This window comes from Eublepharis macularius, chromosome 4 (genome assembly GCF_028583425.1).
Source record: "Eublepharis macularius isolate TG4126 chromosome 4, MPM_Emac_v1.0, whole genome shotgun sequence".
Classification (NCBI taxonomy): Eukaryota; Metazoa; Chordata; class Lepidosauria; order Squamata; family Eublepharidae; genus Eublepharis; species Eublepharis macularius.
This window is the reverse complement of record NC_072793.1, coordinates 57,799,238-57,815,032: the sequence shown is the minus strand read 5'-3', so window position 1 is coordinate 57,815,032 and position 15,795 is coordinate 57,799,238. Positions and strand designations below refer to the sequence as shown.

General features: G+C 40.4%; 1 protein-coding gene across 3 annotated transcripts; it reads right to left on the bottom strand.

The window, feature by feature from the left end:
* Window positions 1-1,496: 1,496 nt before the first annotated feature.
* FOXI1 (forkhead box I1) lies at window positions 1,497-7,209 on the bottom strand. 3 transcript variants are annotated; one of them, XM_054977785.1, is made up of 3 exons: window positions 7,084-7,209; window positions 4,313-4,865; window positions 1,497-2,486 (listed from the first exon to the last, which is right to left on the bottom strand). In XM_054977785.1, exons 1-3 carry the CDS (start codon window positions 7,105-7,107, stop codon window positions 1,933-1,935), a joined length of 1,131 nt encoding a protein of 376 aa, XP_054833760.1. In that variant the 5' UTR covers window positions 7,108-7,209; the 3' UTR covers window positions 1,497-1,932. The 3 variants fall into 3 exon arrangements, with proteins under 3 accessions (XP_054833760.1, XP_054833762.1, XP_054833761.1); XM_054977787.1 differs by having other exon boundaries at window positions 4,313-4,769; window positions 7,084-7,117; XM_054977786.1 differs by lacking the exon at window positions 7,084-7,209 and having other exon boundaries at window positions 4,313-4,937.
* Between the last annotated feature and the right edge of the window lie 8,586 nt (window positions 7,210-15,795).

Here is a 15,795-nt window from a genome sequence, read left to right as displayed (position 1 = left end):
TAACTGCATCCACTGCATGGAACTTCCATTTTATTCTCTGCATATTTTTAACTTGTAGTTTAATAAACTCTCACACTTCAGGCTGGCTAAAATTATGCTTTTTCAGGCATCACAGTAATTTGCAGAAGGTTTCTTAACACGCCCCCCCCCCCAGTGTTCAAGGCAGTTCACTGCACTTAAAAATAAAGCTGTTAAAACCCACTTGTCTACACAATATACACATCTAGATATGAACAAGAATTGCTCTTCTGTCTACCAGAACATGATTGTCCAATAAACTACCCACAAATAAAGTTTCATCAAATGCATGGGAAGGCTAGTTATTCCATTATCATCCATGGGTGGATTGTGCCTATGTACTTTTCACTTTCACTTGCCTGTCATTTTGCATACAGAACATTAAAAAGCCTTTATAGTTGGGGAGACTGTGGTAACTGCTGTAGCAGAATCATTTGGCCTTTGCATGGACCCATGTAGGCATGCTTTCATGTTCAAGGGGCATAGCAAAAGAAGAGGCAAGCAAACTTTGCATTGTTCAGCAATCTGAGAACGTGTGATCCTGGTATCTCCCAGCAGAACAGCAGGGAATAGGGGGAGTTAAACATCATAAAATGAACAGCTATCAGAATTATGTCATATTAATCAGTTTTCAACTGGCCCTGAATTATAAAACATTTAAAATGTTGCAAATGTGACATGTGCACACAGATTTACATACAAATATTTTATTAAAAAATATTTTCCTGCATGTCCCCATCATTGAAACTGTAACCAAAATACACACAATAAAAATATCAAGAAACAGTGTTTTGTTTGTAATAACACATCGACCTTGCTAAAGAACATATTTTGTATAAGAAAAGGATGCATTTGTATTTTTTTAAAAATACACTATTTGAGTTATTACAGTGGGCTAGAAATGTTTTAAGGAGTGTACATTTTTTAAAGTTTTCCCCCCTCTGAATTAATAACTATTTCTTGAAGTCATAAAGGCTCATGCATATAGATAAGTCAACAGTTTGAGCTACTTAAGTCCACAAAACTTTTCAACTCTTCTTCATAAGGGTTATACTTTCTGCACAAAAAAAAGCATTATATTTAGATTCTTTGTCTAGTTCTAGTTTTCTGCAACAACCACATTTGGTCTTCCAGATCACACATCATGGCATACACAACATATTTCATGAGCATTATTAAGACAAGTAGCATTTGCCTACCTGCAAGTTTTTTTAATAATGGCTTTGGAATAGAATCAAATGGCAAGTAACATTCATTGGATCATGCCCAGAATAAATACTTTTAAGTCTCATCGTTTCAGTATGAGAGATAAGTACTAACATTTTCCTGTTGTGAGCAGTGGGTCTTTATATATGCAACTTTGTCTGGATCACACCTTATATTTTCAGTTAACCAAAGAAGTATAATCAAGACCATTTACAGTGAAATCCCAAGCAGAGTTACTCCAATCTAAGCCCATTGATTTCAATAGGCTTGGATTGGAGTAACTCTGCTTAGGATTTCACTGTTAGTGAAGCTTATTTATACACTTTACTCATGGTTTCATACTCAAATTGAATGTGGTTGCAAAGTAAGAAAAGACTGCTTTCATTCCATCCATTCAAGATGGGTTTATATATGAAGCGATCATTCTGTTTTGCTTTACAATGGAACCAGGGTATTTATATTCATTAAAGTGGAGTTAGAGGATATAGTCATATGTAAACGTAGAAAGATAAGACCCCTGAAGGTCAAAATTATACAGTGCAGCTTGAAACCATTGTGGCCTATTTATCTTGTATTAATAAAGAATTTTGTGCTTGTCTAACTAAAGTCGGCAGATGGGTGCCAGAAATGAAGAACTAATATAAAGCACCTTTCCAAAGCATATTTTTGCTCTACATATTTGTACATATTTCTCCTCTTGTCACAAATTTACACTTCAGTACCCTCTCTGGCATACAGGGTATTATTTGCAGCAAGGCTGTTGTAGAAACTGGTGTTGAACTGGTTGAGAACTGAACTGCTGTAGCCAAGATGACCAGAGGACATGGAATTGGACCACTCTCCGCTGCCATGGCTGGGAATGTTAGAAAGAGGAGAGTATGAGTTGAAGCCTACCATATTTTGTCCCATTTTGTCCCCAACTTCAGTACTAAGTCCCAGGGGCACTGAACGACTCACAGAATTGGACCCATTCACATATGCTGTCATAGTGGACAGGAAGTTGTTCAGGCAGGGAGCAGCAGAAGGTGGGGGTGGGGAGCTCTTTTCAGGTGAGCTCTCAGTTCCAGAAGAGGAATTTTCTAAAATGTCTTGATGCTCTGCTGCTTTGGGGCTGCTGCTGAGGGCACCGTTTTCTGATTTGTCAGAAGCAAGTGATGCTGTGCTGGCACTAATATCAGATTTCTTCTTCCTTTTGCGACGAAAGTTTCCATTGTCAAACATCTTCTCACAGTTTGGATCCAAGGTCCAGTAATTGCCTTTCCCTGTTAAAACAACGGCAGAAAAACATACATATAATTGCAGCCAACAAAGAGCTGGTTCTCAGGGCTTTCTTTGGCTCAGATTCAGGAAAAGCAGCAATTTGGGTAACACCCTTTAAAAAAAAAAGGTACTGCCTTATTCAAATCAATCCAGATCCTTAAAGCCAGATTCCTCAGGTCCTGCCTAACCTTCCCTGAAATAACCCTTGAGGTAGAAAACAAGAGAGAGAGAGAGAGAGAGAGAGAGAGAGAGAGAGAGAATGCAATAACTTACAACTTATATCTAACTCTGTCCCAAGAAACATTGTACACTGGATGCAGTTTTATTTTATTACTTCATTTATGCCCCTCCTTTCTCCACAATAGGGACATAAAGTAGGTTACATAATTTTTCTCATCTCCCTTTTATCCTCACAACAACTCTGTGAGGTAGGGCTAGGGTGAGATAATATGACAGGCCCAAGATCTCCCAGCAAGCTTCCATAGTGGAGTAAGGATTCAAACCTAGTCTAACATTCTAACCACTATACTACAAAGGGTAGCAAAGACAGCTGCTTCAGAGTGTCTCCCCAGTAACTCTCCCCAGCATCTAACAACAAAAAAGTTAAAGAAAGAACTAATTCTGCCAATGGACAGGCTGCAAAAACAGCTCAATTGACTTGACAGCCAGACTTGATGGCTAATGCTAGCTTGCCAAATGACTATGGAAAAAACCAGCCTGGCCTGCTCATGGGCTCCTGCAGCTTCATCTGCAGAAGTCATCAGGTGGAGCTTTTCACAGCATAGAGATAAACTTTATCACCTGGCAAATGCCCTGTTCATTTGTTCAAAGTGCGCACCGCGTACGTAAAAAGAAGCAGGATCAACACTGCTGGCTATACCAGCTATCTTCACGTACAGCTGAATGCACAACAAGAACCCTTCATATAAAGGCTCATGCATGCATGATAGGAACACTGCAGAAAACCTCTATGCGTGTTGCCAGTGTGGTAAAGTGACTACAGTGTTGGACTAGGATTTAGATTCAAAGCCCCCACACTGCCATAAAGCTCATTAGGTGGCATCTCCACCCACACTCTCACAGTTTAACCTACTTTTCAGGGCTGTTGTGAGGTTCTTCTTCCAAAGAATTGGGGGTGGCATGTCCCCTTATTTTATCCTTACAACAACCTTGTAAGGTATATTAGGCTGAGAGTGTGTTATTGATGCAGAGCCAACCAGTGAGCTTCATGGCTGAGTTGACATTTGGACCCAGGTCACCCAGCTAGAATCCAATATTCAAACCACACTACACTGGCTCATGTGGAGATGCTGGGCCCAGTGAGCAAAATCACACTTCTTTCTACACACAAAGTATATGCAGTTTGAATAATTGAACAGGGCTATTGTTGACATATCAAGCCACTGCTAAAGGCAGAGGAGTGGAAACCAATCAAAAAATTGGCAGCTCTATTGGTGTTCATCAGTTGTCAATACAGTTACATTTTGAAAGCTCTGTTGGAATCTAATGAAATGTTCCTTTTCTTAAAGAAAAACCCAGTGTCAATACTTTCAGCATTGTTTATTTCAAAAGAACAAATATCTATTTTAGTGCCCCCCTATATTTCTCATTTCTATTAATTGTTAACTCAATAACAGCCACCCTTCAACTGTCGTGGTTTTAGGAATTATGATCATCAAGCCACATGCATGACAAAACAGCAGCTGCCCTTTAAAGCATGCTTTCAGCAAAACTGGATTATGAACTGGCCCATGATCTCTTGGCAAATAGGATCTGGCCTCTGATGGTAGCTTGGGAAGCAAAAAGTATGACTAGAAAGCCTTCTTACCTGGATCATCTTCATCTCGTGGTACCTTCTTGAAGCAGTCATTGAGAGAAAGATTGTGCCGTATGGAGTTCTGCCAGCCAGCTTTGCTTTTGTTGTAGAAAGGGAAATTGTCAGCGACGTACTGGTAGATCTGACTGAGAGTCAACCTCTTGTCTGGTGCTCCGTGGATGGCCATGGCAATGAGTGCGGAATAAGAATAAGGTGGCCGGACCAACTTCATCAGCTCCTCTTGAGAAGGCATAGGGAGCCAGCCCATCTCATTTGCCCCCAAGCCATGCATGTTAGGCAGGAGTTGCCTCTGCATCCCATAGGACTGTGGAATGTAAGGATTGCCATTGGATCCCGGTAGGTATGGAGGGGAGTTAATGGACGGCCCATTTAACCACAGGTATGGGTTGTGTGTGGCATTGTAGTCCCCGGTTTCAAAGTTTGTAGGCCTTTGCGGACTAGGAATGTTCTGAGGATGGAAAAAGTTTTCGTAGTAGATATTCATTTCAGGAGGCTCCTGGCCAATGTTTGGAAATTGCGGGCTGCAACGCGGTGGAGAATGTATCTGTGGATCAAATGAGCTCATAATCTAGCTCTGGCAGTCTACCAAGTTACAACACACCTGTGTTAGTCCTTTCCCTGAGACAGGTGCATAATCTGTGCGACTCACCCCTAGTACTTATATACACCTGTAAATGTTTGGGTGTACTTTCCAAGGCTCAGCCTAGTGCATCCTGATAGGCTAGAGATCAGGGTGATATCCCTTTTTTGGAATGCTGACAGCCCAAGCCAGTAATAGATGTCACTTTAACCAAATTTGAAAGTTACAACTGTTTATCTTTTTAAATGAATGGAGGAATTTTCCACTGGTATGATTGACAGCATGGAAGCTGGGATATACTTGTATGTAAAGCTGCTGCAGTAAAAACAAAATCCCTTTTCTCAAATTCCTTTAGAACACAATGCAAAGGGGGAACTTTGATTTTGTTGTTATAATATAAAACTTGGAAATACTAAAATCATTCACGACAAATGTTAGGCAGATTGTCAGTCTCCACACCTTATTTTCCAGGTTTAAGAATACTAGCATTGTAAACTATGAATTTTTCAGCAACTTACAAGCAATGGAGCAATCTTAAGCAGATCTACTCAGAAGTATATCCCATTTTAGTCAATGGGCTTTACTCCCAGGCAAGTATTCTTATGATTGCAGCCTAAGTCTCATTAAACTTCTAAGTGAACATGCTTGGAATTGTGTTGTAAATATTTCCTTTGGAGACAATATGTTGGATAAGATTGGAGGTTATATCTTGCTAAGCGTCTTTGCTGTTTTCATTTATCCCTGGCTCAGGTCTTACCACAACAATGGGCTGAAGCTCACCCCTAAAATACAATGGCTGGATTACAGAACAAGATTACAAATCATTTTCACAAACTATTACAAGAAAGGTGAAGGATGAGCCCCACTCCATGCTGATTCATTCTTACAGTGTAATAACTCTCAGCTCATCCTATTCTAAATGTCAAGTTTTTAATTTGGATTTCTAAATTAGATTTGTTACCCTGATAAATTCTCAGATTAATTCTCAGTTCCAGAGGAGTGGTGTACCACAAACAAACAGAAGTATTGTGATGCCTTAAAAACTAAGAAAAAAACTTTTGTGGATTTAGGGTATATGTCCTTTCCACACCATCATAATGTACTAACAGGAAAAGCTTTACCTGTTGAATGTTTGCTTGCCATGTAGCTGGCACAGAAAAACTTCCAGGGAGGAAAAATGACATGCTACTTTCAAGTTATATATTTTTGAAAGGGAAATCAATAGACTACCAAGTACAGAAAATCATAACACACGGTTAAAGGTCAGTTTTTTGAGTGTTCAACTGGAATTCAAAACCAAAGTGCTATTAATTGATCCCTTCATTTAGGCAATGGGTAAACTTATTTTTATTTTTATTGCTAAATGTTTTCAGAACAGTGCTCCTGGTTGACAAGCAGAAATTCATCAGGTGAATTCTCCACCACTGTGGGAAAGGTATCACCTGTTGAATTTTTGTTTTTCACACAGCAGTTAAAAGACAAAAAAAGTCCTGTGAGAAAAAGGTGACAACCCTGCCCAAGCACCTTGTAGAAATTAAGCATTCCACCCACAGAGCCCTTGTCAGCTTTAACAATACAGTTATATCTGTCCTGTTTTCATTGACTTTGTATTTAAGACAAGGTACTTAAGAATTTTTTTTAAGCTTTGGAAGGAGAAGCCTGAGGTAAGCAAATGGGCTGGCAGAGATTTTGGCAAGTCACGTAGGAAGATGTTGAAAGAGAAGACATTACACTACTGTTCTTTGTTACATTAAAAGCCAATCAGACCACTGGCAATTAAATAACATACCCACTTCTGAAATCTCATTCATCTTTCTTATGCCTCTGGCACATATTGCTACCCCAAGGTCAGAACTGTACAGATCTTTTCTCAGGAAATTTACCACAAAGCACACCTTTAATCTGGTGCAACCAAACCCTGCCTTTTCTGCTCAGAATCTTTGGGAAAATACAATAATTGGAATGTGGTTTAAGGTATTCCAATAAAGCTTAATAAATAACTGCAATTGCATTATATGCTGAAGGTCACTTCCCTGTGGCTTCTTCCCATGTTCCTCCCACAAAATTTGTATGCAGAAGCTACAATGGTGGGCCAGTGATGCTGTATTTTCATAGTAGTGGGGAGGGGGGGTGGAGGAAGTAGTTCCCATCTTAGTGCTGTAATAATTAGACTTACCCTTACCTTTTCAGAATCTTGTGAAACCATTTGTCTTCTTAGCTTCCAATTTAATCTGAGGAATAGTTCCAATGCTTGAAATATAACAAGACTATGGCACCAAAGAGATTCCACATATAAAGCAAAACTCACTTCCCTGAACAGTGTACTCAGCTGGCTGCAAAGTAAAAAGTGTGTTGTACTGAAAACAGAACAGCCTCTTTTAGGAAACAAACCTACTATTAATGTTCAAAACAACTGGCACTTCTTTTTCCAGCATCCTTACTCAAAAGACTGAACCACCGGAATTTCTCATTACCAGACAGTTTTTATAGGTGCAGGATTCTCTGGCAGAATCAGATGTCAGACCCATGAGTGGCCAGTATCCCACCATTTCACTCAACAAAGTTCGAAGCTTCCCTTCAGTCTAAGAAGCCTTACTTTACCTTCAGGGTCTCTTGTAAAAAAAAAAAAGCCATTTAGGTTGGAGGAAACATCAATCATTGTTGAGTGGAGAGTTAGGGTACAATCCACTGACAAACCTTACTGCTGGAATAAATGTAACACTCACTAGAGGAATCCAAGAAAGCTGTATCTCCAAAGTGAATGATGTCTTTCCTGGGTGTAAAATTATTCAGTTTTCAGCCATTACAACACAAAGCTTCCAGACAGCGATACAATACATATAAGGCTCACTGTATCTATTCATGAAATTTCCCACCTGAATTTGGAAGCATCATATGATATCCTGACACAATTTTTCTGAATTCTAGATCGTCTCTTAAGTTGCTGAGAAGATGGATGCATTTGACAAAATAAAATGGCACGTAGGTTTTCCAGTAAATCCAGTCACTTTTAAAAATTTGCATTCACCACTTAGGATAATGTAAACTATTGTTTTCTCATACAGCTATTCTTTCTGGGCTCAGTGTTTGCATAAAAACTGTTGAAGGGAATCAGATTCACAAGTCAGTAACTTCTTCAGGCTACCAGAGAAGAAGCAGCAAGTATGGCATATGCAAACACCTGGGCGAAAGTTGCTAATTCACACATTTGAATGCAGATAGGTACGAGCCTTTTAAATGTTTCTTTTTTTAAAAAAACAGAAAATTGCAGCTGCATGTAGGCTTTGATGAGTAACTCACAATTACTTATATCCTGGGGCTGCACATCCTTATTTACAGTTAAAATACATTGAAATGGGTGTTTTCCCTATGAAGAAGCCAAGACTAGGACAAAGAAAAGAAATGCTAACTAAGATTGTAAAGCAGCTGCATTCATCGGAAGTTTCATATATTAAAGTCCAAGCTGTCAGTCGTTACCAGTAGCTTGTTCAATAATGAGAATTCTCAACCTACAGCAATATACAATGGGAAGGAACTTCTTAAAGAAGGACTCTCTGCCTCCTTTTCTAAAAGCAACGTACAACAAGTTCAGCATATAGCAGATTCATACTAAACATATAGTAAAATCTGGTCTCAGGATGGCAATCCAATGTGTGTTAAACTGACCATACAAACTGTCTTCAACAGTTCCGCTTGGTATGGTCAAAACCAACCTTGGACACATTTTATTGTATGTCATAAACTTACACAGCACAATTTTTAAAAATCAAGGAGGCAAAAGTTGCTCAGAGTACATTGTATGTTATGTTACACAGTGTATAAGTATATTGATGATACATCATGTTATAATATGTTTTACAAATAAGTCGAACTCCTTGGCACAGAACACACACTTTACACACACTTTATTTATTGAATAGTAAAGAGCCCAGTAGCACCTTTAAGTCTAACCAACTGTATTGTAGCATAAGCTTTTGAGAACCACAGCTCTCTTCGTCAGATGCATCTGATGTAGAGAGCAGTGGTTCTCGAAAGCTTACGCTACAAGAAAGTTGAAAGAAACAAAGTTGAAAGTCTTACGGGTGCTACTGGGCTCTTCACTATTTTGCAACTACAGACTAACACGGCTAACTCCTCTGGATTTATTTATTGAAGTCATGTTTATGCCACCTTTCCACCCAGCTTAGGGCCCCCAAGGCAGTGAACAATCAAAAGCATTTTTAAAATCTTTTAAAATACATAACATAAAATACAATTTAAAAACAACAATTAAACAAAAACACATATATAATTAAAATGCATACATAGGAAAGAGGATCAGTTTAAACTCAACAAAACAGCTAGGCTGATTTTGCTGTTGATGTAATTCTCTTTCTTTTGACTTTCTAGTTCTTAGTAAAAGAATTTGCCCACTGAATCAGACAAAGCAGCATAGTAGGTTCTGCGTTCGGTGGCCCCAAGGTACTCATCAGTAGGGTTTCCCAGCATCTGGCAATGAGACATATATTGACTGTGTATGAAGGTTTCATTTAGCAATCCCAGTTAACAGCTGTTTAAGCTCATTGACTCTGTTTCAGATTGCACTGCTGGGGGTTGCATCTGAAAGTTCAGTTCCACTAATGGAATTGCTTTCCTCTGATATAAGAAGCCTTCCTCCAACAGAAGCTTTCCACTGGTGAAAGATGCCTTGCACTTGACGAGGGCTCCACCGCTAGAGCAACAGAACTTTAGCTCTAACCTCTAGTCTCCTCCATGAATTTGATTTCCAGATGTAGTTTTTAAATGTTATAATCAGGGCTTTTTTTCAGGGGGAACGCAGGGGAACGGAGTTCTGGAACCTCTTGAAAATGTTCACATGGCTGGGGGCCCCGCCCCCTGATCTCCAGACAGAGGGGAGTTTAGATTGCCCTCCGGGCGGCTGGAGAAGTGTGGAGGACAATCTAAACTCCCCTCTGTCTGGAGATCAGGGGGTGGGGCCACCAGCCATGTGACCATTTTCTCCAAGGGCAACCCACTGAGTTCCACCATCTCTTTTCCCAGAAAAAAAGCCCTGGTTATAATGCTTCTGCAAAGTAGGTATAATTTGTATCAGGACCATGGCAGAATGGGAAAGGGGGTTAGCTCCTCTGAGGTGCTGTTATTCTCAGCTGGGGGGGGCAGTATTGGTATTGTACTTACCTGTTTTCCCCTTTACAAGGGCTACTAAAAGCTAAAGGTGCAGAAAGTAAAAGTTTCTGTTAGGAAAATGGCATGGATGGAAAGGTTAATCTCCCCACCTCAATCCAAAGCGGACTCTCCTTATGTCTGTTGTTTAACATTTGAAGTACATGAAGAGAGCTGGCAATGGATCTTCCATGCAGTGTTTAATTCAGTCATAACCTAGTAGCCATCATGTGGTAGTGAAGTTATTTTTTATTCCTACAGTTACATTTGGCAGGAAGCAGTAACTATCCGTCCATTCCAGCCAGTGGCAATAGCCACTCAGGCAGGGGGGACATTATTTGCCTCCTCGGAAGGAGGTAGGCAGAAGGTGCACCCTACATCCCGGGCTCAGTGCAGGGGGTGGAGTTTGGAGCCTTCACTGGCTTCTCCGCTCCCGCTGCTTCAGTTGCACCTCGTGCTCAGCCCACCCACCTCACCCTATTGCAGTGCAGGATTAGCCGGTCGCCTTTAGGGGCCAGGTAGGAATTTTTCTCTCCTTGTCCCTGATTGGCACTTGGGACTGGAGTATTTTCACCTACCTTGCACTGTGAGAAGAGGAAGGTAATTGGCATGGTGGGTCCGAGGTAATTTCCCTGGTGGCAGAATTTAAGTTAGGGGGAAAGTTGAGCTGGCCGGTGAGCACCCTTGGCACCTCCCCATTGGTGGGGAATTGGGGTCTGTCAGGAGCAGCTGGCTGCTGTATAGCCCAGTTGCGAGGACAGATGCCCTGGTGGGGAACCCCTGGACAAGCCAGTCTTCCCCCGCTGCTGTACGGCTTGGTGGGGGAGCTTTAAGGAGGTGAACCACTTCGCCTGGCCAGGCCAGGTCCCAGCCATTGGATGGATGGCTCACACCCGGGGCACTGGGTGTCTCGCCCAGACAGGTCGGGGCGGGGTCCAGGAGCGACCCCAGGGCCCGACCTGTACCGCTAGTTAGGCCCTTGACGTAGTTGACGTTTTTATTGTTGAAATGTTAATAAAGCGGCCCATTTTAGAACCGAAATATTGTGTCTGCCTTTCATTCCAATTGAGGTGGCAAATCACATATTGTTAATTAAAAGGACAAGTAGCTATTCTAAACAATCATTTTCTCAGGTATACTATGTAGGTCTATCATGTGTACCTGCAAAAAGCATGACATTGGAAGTGGTTCTAGTTCATGGCGGAGGTAATCCACTTGAAGATACCAGCAGTCTGTTTAATAAAACAATATGGTAGGCAAAGGAGCCCTGATAATTAAGAATATAAAACAGCCAGAAATAATGTAGTTAAACAAACAAACAAACTTAAAAGTAGGAAAGTGATGTTTGAGTCAGTTAACCTGTTAGTAACTTTTATTGCCGTGCCCTGCATACTGCTAGATTTTTGAGCGTTAACAAGTATCCTCTCTACAGGTTCACAAGGAATTGTGGAACAGACTGTGACTAGTACTTCTTAAAGTTACTGCTTTTCTATGGGTTTAAGAGTATGTATTAACAGCAGTGGTAATCAGAATGACACCACGTTTTTGTGCCTGCCAATGGGAATGGACGTTAACAATGCAGAGTCAGTGCTACATGAAATTCTGCATTTGTGTATACATGCATTTTCCTGCCTTAGCCAAGCATACCCTTTTCAAAGCACTTCCTTCTGGGATCATGCAGAATTTATTACTTGAAAAAAATAGTTCCAAGAAAAATGAATTAGTTATCCCAATCTCTGTCCTGTCCTGATGATAAATGCAATTAAAATATATTTAAAATAGACTATTCAGTAAAGTTAGAATCATGAAAAACAATGTACTGTTTAATGCTTTTCCTATAGCAGTAGAATTTTCATATAGTTGACTGACTCATTTGAATCCTGTGGGCAAATAGCACCCTCTTGTGAAAGCTGTTAGAAGCACACTGAAGTAACATGACCTGCATATTCAGAACTGTGGAAACTCATGCGTGCAAGTATTCAAGATTTCAAATGACTACTCTTTACCTTATACTACAAGGAAGCTTCCATGAGCCTCTCCCATATTTACACAACTGCATCTGGATCAGTTTTTAAACATGCAACATACACAACTTAGAATGTTTTAACAAGTGTTGATGTAGTAGTTAGAGCATCTGACTTGTGAGGCCCAGGTTTGAATCCTCCCTCCCATTGAAGCTTGCTGGGTACCTTTGGGCCAGTCACCCTCTACCCATCCTACCCTTCTTCAGCAGGCTGTTGTTTTGAGGATAAAATGGAGGAGGGAGGAGGATGTTGAAAGCTACTTTCAAAACCCCTCGGGAAGAAAAGTAGTATCAAATGAGAATACTTTTTGGAATGGAATGAGTCACATGAGAACGTTGTTAATGCTGAACAGAAACTGATAAACCATTTTCAAACTACTGTACACTACATTTGAATGTCAGGTGTAGACATAATACAGTATATGTATTACTTGTGCAAACAGACCTCAAAGAACTTATGAATTGCTGGATTTTTTTCTAGTGAATTGCTGTTGAATGTTAGTCCCTCAGGAAGCAAATGTGCATATTATTTATCCAGATAATTTCCCTCCCATAAGAAGGTGAAAATGAAAGATATTAGAATGACTTAAGGCAGCCAACTAATGTGTGAAAAATCTAACATGAGAAACAGATGCTGGGGCTATATTTGATGTTTCTTTTTTGGGAGGATAGCATATATGCTGGCTACATCTCAAGGCATATAGAAATGTAAAGTGGAAAAGTATCCTCTGTTATTCTTGAAAAACTAGCTCACTTGAATGCAGTCTCTCCTGAGGCCATAGTAGGACCAAGTGGGGTGGTGGATAGAATGTCAGACTAAGAACTGGGAGACCTGGGTTCAAGTCTCTATTCAGCAATGAACTTCACTGGGTGACCTTGGGCCACCCAGAGTCGATTTAACTCACAGGATTGCTGTGAGAATAAACTGGAAGAAAGGAGAACCATGCATGTCATCCTGGGCTTCTTGGAGGAAGAGAAGGGGGAAAATATAGCAGACAAAAACAATCTGATAACGACTGCAGATAATGGTAGACACTAAATTTTGCAAAACATTTAAAAATGAAAAAAGATTTTAAAAATAAAAATGTTAACTAGCTGCAAGCCTAAATCTGGGAAAGGAGCCATATATGCACGTATACCTAAGAATAAATTAACTAAACAAAATATTCCATTTATTAATTTGCAAAAGCAGAGTGCAACCAGAATTAGTTTTCCTTTCAAGTCTTTAAAAACATTCAGTTGTGCATTCCACTGATTTCAAAGGGTTTATTAGCATGTACCTTTTTATAGACAGTACCTCAAATCTCTAATACATTTATATTAATCAAACTCCTTACTCTGTAATAACAGTGTATTATGTACTCTGTGAACTCCTAAAATGCAGTATAAAATAAAACCCCAGATATGTAATTGTGCATTTTCCATCCGTTAATCTGTTGCTGGCTAGTGATCACATTTCCATTAAAAGTTGTATTATTTAGAATAGGTTTTTGGACAGTGTCACCCAGACCGTACTGTCTGTTGTGCTTAATGTATTTAAAATTTTCCTATATGTTAACACATGATGGATTATTTACTGTACCTCCCAAATAGTTTCTTTCTCTGCAGAAAATTTAAATCATACCCTGCGTGCTAGGGAACACCTGCTTCTATGCATTATATTCCCTTTGATTCAAACAGCTGTACTATTCCACTGTTCAGAGAAATATCTGTGCAAACTATACTCTGCTAGTTTGCATTCTGAAAGCACAGACCTCTGCTTCTGGCTATTACTAATGGGGAGTTCCATATCTGCCACATGCAAGCCTCAAGAGGCAATGGAACTCCCAATCCCCAACATTCTGTCCCATGTGCACATTGTCATGCTTTGTTCTGGAATGCTGGTCTTTATTCTGAAGTATATTCCATGCCCCAGGTTTGATTGCCAGATGAAAAACATTCCATTTTCAGATTGATGCCAGTAGTCAGCATGCCTAGAGCTGTATTAGTATTAAATTTAGGAGGGGTAGTGGTGCTGGGAGTACCTCAACCACTGGGATGCATTAGACTTTGAATTCCTTTTTGAGGGCAATTACAGAAGTTATTTCTTTGGATTTTATGAGAAAAGAAGGTGGATTGGCCTGTGCATGTACCAAAGCAAAGGACATAAGAGAACAGAGGTCATTAAGATGTTTTGATTTGTTTCTTGGCTGAAGAGCTAGGTTCAGCTTGCTAACTGGATTTTTAAAGAGCAAGATTCAAGTCCAGTAGCACCTTAAAGACCAATATTTCTAGGGTATAAGCTTTCACGAAACAAGCTCCCTTTGTCAGCTAGAACTTTTTAAATAATAATAATAATAATAATTACACAGAGAATAAATTATGAATGAAGATGAGTGGCTAACTTAGAACCCCTTTAGTTAACATTATGCATTGTACTAACCATTTCCAAGCAACTTTCAGGATATTCAATGCTGCAGAAAGAAGCTAGTCATCTGCTGACTCTTCATCGAGTAAGGAATCATCCTCAACTCCTCTAGTTTGTGAATATTTTAACAGTAGCGTTAAATGATATGGCTGCACAAACTTCACAGGAGCCTGAAAAGTAGGCATATTAAACAAACAATGAATATTAAACAACAAAGAGTGCTTAGCAAATCTGATGCACTTCATAGTGTTGGGATGATTCACAGATTGTGTGAAAATTCTAATTGCCACAGTGTCTGCAAAAAGCATGAGATGAGATCATCACTCAAATGCAAATTTTAAAAATGTGATTGTTTAGCAACAAGGGCATCAAGGACTGCAGCACTTTTTTTGCTATTGCCACAGGAAGGGAATTTGGGTACTATAATGCAAAGGAACCCAAAGTCTAACATACTTTATGAGGCTACTGAAATAACAATAATGTTTTTTAACAGCAGGGGGTGATCAGTTCCAGATGAACTGAAGTAAAAAATGGGAGGTGTTTTTTTTGTGTGTGTGTATTTAAACAAAAACAACAATAATGTTTATTAACAGCAAAATGTGACCCAGGACCCTACGTTGTGTTATGGGTAATAGCCACACGTAAGTCACAGGTTCTCCTCAATTTCAAGTCTGGATTGCGATTGCAGTGTGCGTTCCTGTGGAAAATATTACCATGTGCAATGTGAGGGACAATTTCACCAATTCTCCCTGTCACATCAGCTCTCTAACTACCACTTCATGCTGCTTCTTGAGGATCCTCCATCCCCCAGAAGCAGCATCTGTAGCATTAGTGGGAGGGGGGAGGCAGAGAAGTCACACAGGGATGTGCGCTTTGGGTATTCGATTTGGAAAAAAACCCTGAATTGGGCCTGATTCGGAAAGATTCGGTATTTCCAAATCGGAGCCAGCATGCTCCCCTCACGGCCACCGCCAGCATGTCCATGGAGATGCTCCAGTGGGCCCTTGGCCCCTCTGGGATCATGAGTCATGTGAGAGAGGATTCGGCGGAGGCAGTGGTCAGGGACTACCTTGCAGAGCCCTGCGAGTTGCTATCCACCGAGTCTAGGACCTGGGGAATCGTGCTCTTCCCTACAGTAAAGAAGTAGAAATCCAGCAGGAGGAAGGTGGGTCTCAGTGGCAAAGGGAATGCACCCTGCAATTTGGCTCCCCCCCCACAACAAGGGAAAAAATCCTCCAAAACTGTCATAGCCACTGTGGGCTATGTTGATTGCCACTGGAGGGAGAGACAGGTTAGGATAG